This window comes from Penaeus chinensis, chromosome 40 (assembly GCF_019202785.1).
Source record: "Penaeus chinensis breed Huanghai No. 1 chromosome 40, ASM1920278v2, whole genome shotgun sequence".
NCBI classification, from domain to species: domain Eukaryota; kingdom Metazoa; phylum Arthropoda; class Malacostraca; order Decapoda; family Penaeidae; genus Penaeus; species Penaeus chinensis.
Genome location: NC_061858.1, coordinates 10,689,546 through 10,700,741, shown reverse-complemented (window position 1 = coordinate 10,700,741; position 11,196 = coordinate 10,689,546). Strand labels below are relative to the sequence as shown.

At 37.4% G+C, this 11,196-nt stretch overlaps 1 protein-coding gene across 2 annotated transcripts in view; it reads right to left on the bottom strand.

The window, feature by feature from the left end:
* Positions 1-5,881: 5,881 nt before the first annotated feature.
* The window catches only part of LOC125047299 (m7GpppN-mRNA hydrolase-like), an 18,639-nt gene continuing 13,324 nt past the window's right edge, over positions 5,882-11,196 (bottom strand). For both annotated transcript variants that reach the window (XM_047645546.1, XM_047645547.1), the window contains 4 exons: positions 10,939-11,196; positions 10,078-10,306; positions 9,695-9,791; positions 5,882-8,022 (listed from right to left, as the gene is read on the bottom strand). The exon at positions 10,939-11,196 is cut by the window's right edge and continues 5 nt beyond it. In XM_047645546.1, coding sequence (XP_047501502.1) covers positions 7,823-8,022; positions 9,695-9,791; positions 10,078-10,306; positions 10,939-11,196 — 784 coding nt within the window. In that variant the 3' untranslated portion in view covers positions 5,882-7,822. The remainder of the gene's footprint in view (positions 8,023-9,694; positions 9,792-10,077; positions 10,307-10,938) is intronic.

Genomic DNA, 11,196 nt, shown 5'->3' with positions numbered 1-11,196 from the left:
TCCAAAAAATAAGAAAGAGTTAAAGAAAGCCTAGCAAGAGATCATGAAACAAAAAAAACAAAAAATAGAAACCCATTAGCAACAGCTCCTAGAACCACTGAAGCTACAGTGCCAGCCAAGCAAAATGTATGGAGATTACCTACAGCCTGGAATGAAAATAGAACATTTGGTTCTGTTCATGTGCCTTTCCAAAGAAATATGTTCCATTTACTCATGAACACCATCTCTACTATCACTAAAGAAAAAAAATCAATATAGCAATCAGTGTCAAATCTTGGAAAAACAGTTTGCTGGGGTTGCTCACAGTTGTCTCACCATACACCAAACTAAACTAACATCTTGCAAGAGAAAACATATGCCTTTGTACTCAATATGTGGTTGAAGCAATACAGTAGTTCAAGTCACTTTAGGCTACAGATCATAACAAAAAATGATAGCAGTGATGCAAGACTAAAAACAACCCTATTCATTTAAAAGACCATCAGTGCAACATCACAGACACAGGTACCTACACTGAGGTTAATTATTACATACTACAGGGATGGATATGAACAATACACAAAAGAGAATTGACTCTTTGCAAAACATCCTGCATGCCTTGGCAGGAAACAATCTGGGCATTATGTACCAAAACACAAGTTCACAGATTTATTCAACATATTTTAAAACAGCAAATAAATTTTAAAAAGGAACCCATACAGTCAACTAAGATACTTATACTGAATCAAACATAAGTGAAAATATCATTGCTGAAATCTGACACACTTGAAATACTCTGCTACCTCCAATCTACAAAAAACACAAATAGGTAAAGGCTTTCCTTACAATACACAACCACGCTAATCATGCCTTTGCAATGGGCACCAACACAAAGTGGTTGGTAACATATACAAAAATATAGCCAGTGATGCAGAGGCATAAATATTTGCATACATCTACTATAGATACATTTGCAGAATAAAATAATAAAAAAACAAGAACCAAATATACACAGCACAAATTGAAGCATACACACATCCAAAATCACATCCAAATCCTAAACTGTCAGCAAAAGTGTGTGCATGTGTGTGCACATGTCAGCAAAAGTGTGTGCATGTGCATGTGCATGTGCATGTGCATGTGTGTGCACATGTCAGCAAAAGTGTGTGCATGTGTGTGCATGTGTGTGCACATGTCAGCAAAAGTGTGTGCATGTGTGTGCACATGTCAGCAAAAGTGTGTGCATGTGTGTGCACATGTCAGCAAAAGTGTGTGCATGTGTGTGCACATGTCAGCAAAAGTGTGTGCATGTGTGTGCACATGTCAGCAAAAGTGTGTGCATGTGTGTGCACATGTCAGCAAAAGTGTGTGCATGTGTGTGCACATGTCAGCAAAAGTGTGTGCATGTGTGTGCACATGTCAGCAAAAGTGTGTGCATGTGTGTGCACATGTCAGCAAAAGTGTGTGCATGTGTGTGCACATGTCAGCAAAAGTGTGTGCATGTGTGTGCACATGTCAGCAAAAGTGTGTGCATGTGTGTGCACATGTCAGCAAAAGTGTGTGCATGTGTGTGCACATGTCAGCAAAAGTGTGTGCATGTGTGTGCACATGTCAGCAAAAGTGTGTGCATGTGTGTGCATGTGTGTGCACATGTCAGCAAAAGTGTGTGCATGTGCATGTGCATGTGCATGTGCATGTGCATGTGCATGTGCATGTGCATGTGTGTGCACATGTCAGCAAAAGTGTGTGCATGTGTGTGCACATGTCAGCAAAAGTGTGTGCATGTGTGTGCACATGTCAGCAAAAGTGTGTGCATGTGTGTGCACATGTCAGCAAAAGTGTGTGCATGTGTGTGCACATGTCAGCAAAAGTGTGTGCATGTGTGTGCACATGTCAGCAAAAGTGTGTGCATGTGTGTGCACATGTCAGCAAAAGTGTGTGCATGTGTGTGCACATGTCAGCAAAAGTGTGTGCATGTGCATGTGCATGTGTGTGCACATGTCAGCAAAAGTGTGTGCATGTGTGTGCACATGTCAGCAAAAGTGTGTGCATGTGTGTGCACATGTCAGCAAAAGTGTGTGCATGTGTGTGCACATGTCAGCAAAAGTGTGTGCATGTGTGTGCACATGTCAGCAAAAGTGTGTGCATGTGCATGTGCATGTGTGTGCATGTGTGTGCACATGTCAGCAAAAGTGTGTGCATGTGTGTGCACATGTCAGCAAAAGTGTGTGCATGTGTGTGCACATGTCAGCAAAAGTGTGTGCATGTGTGTGCACATGTCAGCAAAAGTGTGTGCATGTGTGTGCACATGTCAGCAAAAGTGTGTGCATGTGTGTGCACATGTCAGCAAAAGTGTGTGCATGTGCATGTGCATGTGCATGTGCATGTGCATGTGCATGTGCATGTGCATGTGCATGTGCATGTGCATGTGCATGTGCATGTGCATGTGCATGTGCATGTGCATGTGCATGTGCATGTGCATGTGTGTGCACATGTCAGCAAAAGTGTGTGCATGTGTGTGCACATGTCAGCAAAAGTGTGTGCATGTGTGTGCACATGTCAGCAAAAGTGTGTGCATGTGTGTGCATGTGTGTGCATGTGTGTGCATGTGTGTGCACATGTCAGCAAAAGTGTGTGCATGTGCATGTGCATGTGCATGTGCATGTGCATGTGTGTGCACATGTCAGCAAAAGTGTGTGCATGTGTGTGCACATGTCAGCAAAAGTGTGTGCATGTGTGTGCACATGTCAGCAAAAGTGTGTGCATGTGTGTGCATGTGTGTGCACATGTCAGCAAAAGTGTGTGCATGTGTGTGCACATGTCAGCAAAAGTGTGTGCATGTGTGTGCACATGTCAGCAAAAGTGTGTGCATGTGTGTGCACATGTCAGCAAAAGTGTGTGCATGTGTGTGCATGTGTGTGCACATGTCAGCAAAAGTGTGTGCATGTGTGTGCATGTGTGTGCACATGTCAGCAAAAGTGTGTGCATGTGTGTGCATGTGTGTGCACATGTCAGCAAAAGTGTGTGCATGTGTGTGTGTGTGTGTGTGTGTGTGGTGTGTGTGTGTGTGTGTGTGGTGTGTGTGTGTGTGTGTGTGTGGTGTGTGTGTGTGTGTGGTGTGTGTGTGTGTGTGTGCATGTGTGTGCATGTGTGTGCACATGTCAGCAAAAGTGTGTGCATGTGTGTGCACATGTCAGCAAAAGTGTGTGCATGTGTGTGCACATGTCAGCAAAAGTGTGTGCATGTGTGTGCACATGTCAGCAAAAGTGTGTGCATGTGTGTGCACATGTCAGCAAAAGTGTGTGCATGTGTGTGCACATGTCAGCAAAAGTGTGTGCATGTGTGTGCACATGTCAGCAAAAGTGTGTGCATGTGTGTGCACATGTCAGCAAAAGTGTGTGCATGTGTGTGCACATGTCAGCAAAAGTGTGTGCATGTGTGTGCACATGTCAGCAAAAGTGTGTGCATGTGTGTGCACATGTCAGCAAAAGTGTGTGCATGTGTGTGCACATGTCAGCAAAAGTGTGTGCATGTGTGTGCACATGTCAGCAAAAGTGTGTGCATGTGTGTGCACATGTCAGCAAAAGTGTGTGCATGTGTGTGCACATGTCAGCAAAAGTGTGTGCATGTGTGTGCACATGTCAGCAAAAGTGTGTGCATGTGTGTGCACATGTCAGCAAAAGTGTGTGCATGTGTGTGCACATGTCAGCAAAAGTGTGTGCATGTGTGTGCATGTGTGTGCATGTGTGTGCACATGTCAGCAAAAGTGTGTGCATGTGTGTGCACATGTCAGCAAAAGTGTGTGCATGTGTGTGCATGTGTGTGCATGTGTGTGCATGTGTGTGCACATGTCAGCAAAAGTGTGTGCATGTGCATGTGCATGTGCATGTGCATGTGCATGTGCATGTGCATGTGCATGTGCATGTGCATGTGCATGTGCATGTGCATGTGCATGTGCATGTGCATGTGCATGTGCATGTGCATGTGCATGTGCATGTGCATGTGCATGTGCATGTGCATGTGCATGTGCATGTGCATGTGCATGTGCATGTGCATGTACATGTGCATGTACATGTGCATGTGCATGTGCATGTGCATGTGCATGTGTGTGCACATGTCAGCAAAAGTGTGTGCATGTGCATATGCATGTGTGTGCACATGTCAGCAAAAGTGTGTGCATGTGTATGTGCATGTGTGTGTGCATGTGTGTGCACATGTCAGCAAAAGTGTGTGCATGTGCATGTGCATTTCTATCCTATAAAACTTCCATTCTACAATTACAACTGCAGAGAAGAACTGTTTCACCCATTTTGAAGTTGCACATTCCTCCAGTACACAGTACAGTCTCATCATACATCCAGTTTCAAGTATTACATTTGAGAAATTACACTCAAGTGTGAGGTTAGTTTGCACAGCACTGATCTAGCACAAATAAGTAATTCTACAATCAGGCTTCCACATTCACCACTTTTGGAAACCAAAATTCAAATGAACAATTAGGGGACATTGCCTTCCCTATTGTACTTTCACTTTTTCTCTACTTTCACTCTTTCCCCTCCTCTCAGAACAATAAAGAATCCATCATACTTTCACTTCTACATTCATAAACACAAATTAATTGCTCCCATAAACTTCTTGCCAACACTTTAGTGGTATGAATTCAATGTAAAAATTTTTGCATTTTCTTTGCAGCAAATAAATGTAAAAGAAGAGTTTAAAATATATCAACAGAACCATTTTGTATGCAATAGCAATATTCAAGCAACCTCATATCAGCAATTTCAAGAAATGTTTTATTTATGAAAATACATTTCATAATTTCCTAGACTGCAAACAAGGAAAATAAGTAATAAATAAATAAATAAATAAATAAATAAATAAATAATTAAATCAATAAATAAATAGGTGAATAGAAATGTATGCTTTACCAAACTTTCTTCCAATATAAATATAACCCAAGCACCACAGATTTATTCTCTGGCCCCTGTAGTTTTTTGTGAATTTTGTTACATACAGATGGCTCCACATGTGCTCAGTCAGCAAAGAGTCTATCAGTATGCCCTAGTGACCCGAACCTGATTTCCCCATTCCTTGAATTGAAAAGTCAAGGAAAAGGGTAAAAAGGTGAGATAGGTAGGACTAATAACTGACTCCTTGGTGATTACGAGAGCCATCTATGTGTAAATACAATTAGTAAATTTATATTACAGTGGACATGGCATGTATTCTTGCCATTCGTGCTAATGGGTTAAAGATGATGGTCAGTCTCATTCTTATTTTACCAAAATCTATTCTTTGGTTGCATCTGCTAATACTCATGAACAAAAAAAAATTATTTGATAACTAATTTTGACAGAAATTGCCTATAAAATGTGTCTGGGACACTGAAACAAAAGTGAATTACACAAAAAACATATGAGCCCGATGCAGAATAAACTGATTCTTTCTCAGTTCTGTTTAAGTTTTCCTACAGTGACACAGACATAGCAGAAGCAGGTGAGGTACATCAAAGCAAATTCAGAATGGAATTAATCAGTCTGAGCTGTAGACTTTAGGTCAGAAGCTAATGATGCCAAAAGAAAGGGGTAAAAAGAGAGTAAGAGTAAATAAATGATATTGAGTGAATGGAAGAGAGAGTAAAAAAAAAAGAAAAGAAGAAAGAACAGTGAATGAATAAATAAGAGAAGAAATAAATAAGAAAGAGAATAACTAAACAAGAGAGAATGTAAGAAAGAGAGATAATAACTGAATAAGAGTGAATTCATGTTGCAGACATTGCTGAATTAAGAGAGGAACCAGGGATGGGCTTAGGGAGATGGAGTGCTTCTGCACTTTCTTAAAATTAAATTTAATGTTCTATAATGATGGCACTTTATGGGCATATGTCATTTAAACTACCAACCTCATTAATCTCACTTGTTTATTAAATTCATCATATGACACCACAGACTAACTTTTGACAAAAAAGAGCATTGTATCATGGCCCTGGCCCATCATCTTTAATTTCTTAAAAGGGAGAATTAAATTAGCATCCCTAAATGAAAGACAAAAGTGTTGAATGTACTCTATAACCAAAAACAACCACTGTGCAGAATCATATCACAGCACTTCAAAGCATAGGCATGTGTCCTATTACTCAAGTCTTCATAACAGCCTAGTCTTCATAATGGACTAGATATGTTTCAACAAAACTAGGTATTTTGAAAAGGTGATTGAAAATCTGAACCCCTACTGCCATCTAGAAAAAAATAATTTCTTTTGACTTTTCTCTTAGTGTTCATATGATACACAACTCAAAATAATATCAAAATATAAGAACTTCTTTTGTATACAATTCTTGCATGTCATATAGCCATATATGCATTGACCATAAACTATTTAAGAATAGCAAAAAATTGACAGTGCAGAAGAAAAGTTCTCCAGTAATCCATGTCAAGATCACAATATATGTCCTGATATTCAAAAGTAAATGTCAGTTTCCTTACTTTCAGAAATAACATAACAGGACCATGTTCAGTCACCAGCTTTTGTATTATCAAAATAATAAAAACAAATCCTACACTGGTTTCCTTCCACCAATTTCTGTTCCCTTAACTTACCACTGGGTAACATTGGTCAGATAATTACCAAAATTTTAAAGTCAGGATATGGTTGATACATCAAAATTAAGCTTACAAGCAGAACAATAAAAGATTTTGTAAAGTTGCTGAACAGAGTTCATTGTGACAAATACAGAAGAAGAAATGAATGAAAACAAATAATGACAAAATTAAAGAGACCCAAGTTTGGTTTTGATATATTGCATCTTTATCAGAATGATGTAATTCTGATAAAGTTGTAATACTGAAGAATAAAGTAGACATCTTAAATTGTGTAACCATTCATTCTCATTCATAACTTCTCCATTAGTAAAAGTGCATATGAGAAAATGAAGCCAATCAAGAGGTGAGGTAATTTTAATGAGATCAGAAATGGTTGTTTCCATTAGAAAAAAAGGATTTAAAAGTTGAGTTACAAGATCATACTGTAGAGCATGAAGAAATATAATTTGTATATAAAATACTCCTAAATAAATTGCACATGTAAAAAGTTACAATTATATACTTCTGCTATGACTTTACATACACATAAAGAAACACAATTTAATTCATAAATTCTGATCATGAGAATAAAATATTACCTACTTGTGAAAAACTGAAACAGAAATGAAGAGGACATAGTAAAGATGCTGAAATTCAATCATTACTCAACTACTTTGTTTATATCCTTCCTTTAATCATTTGTACTAAAATCCAAATAAAAATAGTAACAACATATTTTGAGACAGTTTGGACTCACTGTTATTACTTGGGAAGATCCTAACATTCATGCAAATTAGCCATTAAAACTCTAATTTAGGAGCCCTCTCAAACCAGTCATAATTAAAGCTTTGTTAATACATTTGTATCTACATGAGCATTTTTTACAAAAGACACTAAATAATATTAAAGTATAATATTTTGATCTTGATAAAATGAAGGGAAAAAATACCTCAAAAGAAATCAAAACTTCTGTGGAATTCCTCAGAATGGAGCGTAAAAAAATAAGTGATAGAGACAATGTGAAACGATGAGATGAGAAAATAATATGTGATTTCAAAAAAAAGGTGACATCACTTGTCATTACAAAATAACATGAAAAGATGTAACAACGCCAATTCCTAAAATTAAAACAGATAATAAGCACTACAAGGAAATACACAAAGAGAAAGTTAGGAAAAAATTGTGCACGTTATTTCCAGAGGGGAATGCTTCTAAGTGTGCCTGACCTCATGAGCAAATAAGGGTCTGCTTTTCTCCCTTTATTACCAGGACAACATCACATCTGCCCACACTCTGTCCACTGCTTCAAAGACCTCCTTCTTGTTAATTTGGAATATCTGCCAAGAATAAGATCGGAAGCCCTTGGATACTGCTTCTCCCCCCATGCTGTCAGTTTGACCACCTTTGTTCCGGCCCTTCCCTCTGCTTCTGAATGTGAATTTTGGGGTTTCCTCCTGATTTTCTGTAAATAACCAAATAAGAAAACAAAGGTCTAAGTACGGTTCCCTTAACTCTATCCAAAGATATCACACACAACAGACTCTGACACAAATAAACAAACAAACATACACACACTCTCAGACACACAGAAACACACTCACTGACTCGTTCAACTCCCACTCACTGACTCACTGACTCACTGACTCACTCACTGACTCTCTCTCACTCTCACTCTCACTCTCACTCTCTCACTCTCTCACTCTCTCTCTCTCTCTCTCTCTCTCTCTCTCTCTCTCTCTCTCTCTCTCTCTCTCTCTCTCTCTCTCTCTCTCTATATATATATATATATATATATATATTTTTATATTTTTATATTTTTATATTTTTATATATCTATATATCTATATATTTATATATTTATATATATAAATATATTGATATATATATATATATTTACTTATATCTATATCTATATCTATCTATATCTATATCTATATCTATACCTATATCAATATCCTAATGCCGCTGGGGAAAATTAATAATGAATGGGGAAAATGCTGTGCTCATTTATTATATTTTTTGTGAAATCTCTCTGCACATAGATGGCTCTGCTAGTGTTTAGCCATAAAGGAGTAAATAAGTAGACCTTGTGACCTTACCTGATTTGAATTGGCGGGAAAATTGTATTTTTTGCAAGTGCTATGAATATCGATGGTGTTATTTTTATCATAAACATTATAATTATTATAATGTCATAAACATTAGTAACAGCAAAATAAGATAACGTAAAATATTTTCATAAATCAAAGAAAAGGGCAAACGGGCAAGACAGGTAGTACTCGTAATTGGCTCATTTGTGACTTGGTACAAGTGTAGCCATCTATGTGTAAAAACAATTAAACATCTCACAGTGGGCATGACACGTACATACACGTCATGCCGTCAGCACTGGGATATCTATCTCTTTCTCTGTCTCTCTCTGTCTCTGTCTCTGTCTCTGTCTCTGTCTCTATCTGTCTGTCTGTCTGTCTGTCTGTCTGTCTGTCTGTCTGTCTGTCTGTCTGTCTGTCTGTCTGTCTGTCTGTCTGTCTGTCTCTCAGTGTCAAGGACATAGGTCCACATGCACCCACATGTGCACAAATACCTACTTCATATGGAAGCCTACAAAACAAGTTGTTCCCACTAGCATCTAAGGCCAAAAGAGGGAATACTGTACTTTCTTTCTTTCTCTCTCTCTCTCTCTCTCTCTCTCTCTCTCTCTCTCTCTCTCTCTCTCTCTCTCTCTCTCTCTCTCTCTCTCTCTCTCTCTCTCTCTCTCTCTATATATATATATATCTACATATCTATATCTATATCTATATCTATATCTATATCTATATCTATATCTATATCTATATCTATATCTATATCTATACCTATATCTATACCTATATCTATACCTATATCTATATATCAGTGTCAAGGACACTGGTCCACATGCACCCACATGTGCACAAATACCTACTTCATATGGAAGCCTACAAAACAAGTTGTTCCCACTAGAACCTAAGGCCAAAAGAGGGAATACTGTACACTTATTTGACAACTTCATCAGCACTTTCAGTTTGTTCAATGGGAGAATTCTGATTTGAAAACAGTAAAATAATAATAAATAATAAATTGACACATAATGTAAATTACATGAAAGGATTTACCGTCAAACAGAGATTTCCTTGTTTTTGGTTTGGCACCCATCTCTTTCCTCCGAGGTGAACTGTCTGCTTTAAGGCGTTCATAACCTTCAATTTCTTCCTATGATCGGCAGAAAAAAAAAATTGCATTGTATAATACTATAAAATATTCTATTACCAACGTTAACTAAGAAAACCTTCAATAATTATTTTAACTAGAGTTACCTAGTATAAAACATATTTAAGTTTTTTATTATATTACAAAGTTTTTAATTATACTGTTTTGACAATACAATATATCATGTTTTGCCACTAGGCTTATGGATATCTACAAACAGCAATAGGTAAAACAATATTTGCTTCTATGAAAACCTAAAGGCAAAGGAACAGTTATGAAAGTTTATCACCTGTATCAGGGAGGAAAATGCAGAATTTTGTTGCTTTTTAGACGTGTCAGGTGTTGCTTTCCTCAGTGCATCTTGAGTAGCAGCTGGGGAATGACTGTGGTGGAGCTGGTTGTAATTCTGGCGATCAGAGGTACTGGTAGTTGAGCTGCGGTGGCGTCGCCGTCCCTCTCGGCCATTCCCATTCCCATTGGATGCTCGAGTTCGATTTGCAAGCCATTCTCTTAAGGGTCTGTTAATAGAAAGATGATTAAATATGCTGAATAACAGTTGGGTACTGTATCATTTAGACTTAAACCATAAATAGCATGTTAGTATAGAAAAAAGAATAAAAGTAATTAATAAAATAAGAGAATTCTCAGTATTACCAGTAGAATATAACCCTTAATAAATATATATAGAAATACATAATAGATGAATCTATATATACTGCCTAAAATTTTATTTACTTGGCACAATGCCAGTTCTCTCAAGCTGCCAAGGAAAAAAGTGTAACACTATTACTATCAAATGTGCAGGGTGAACAAAATATACTTAGACCATTATAAGCTAATTATGGCAACTGTACCAAGTTAGCTTGTTGAAAAACATTAAATTTGAGCAGACACACATCCTATCAATATTGATTCTATCAGCATCAATAAAGCTAAAAAGAGGGAAAACCTTTCATGGGAAATAAATACCAATTACTATGGCTAGAGAAGGAGAAAGTGTTCTTGCTATTAATAGTCTAAACATGAATAGATTAAAATTACTATCCCAAGAGCATAAAGATATTCAGAATATCATCATCCTAAAAAGGCAAAAAATCAAGAAAAAATCAAGAAAAAGGAATAAAATAAAATAAATAAATAAAAATCTTACTTGACAAAAGGCATGACCATATAAAACGTATTGGTAGACCCGTTGAGTTTATTAAAATTTCTATCATATTTGTGTACTGGCAACTGATGAATTGGGAACCATTTCAGTTGCTTGATTTCTCCCTTTGTGCGTGGTACAAACTCAGTTTCCATTGGTACACCTGGGATGATGTAAAGTCTCACAAACTGCTCGCCAATGGATGTCTCCAGGAACACATTTTCGTCAATGAGGTGTGATATGTCATATCCAGTTTCTTCT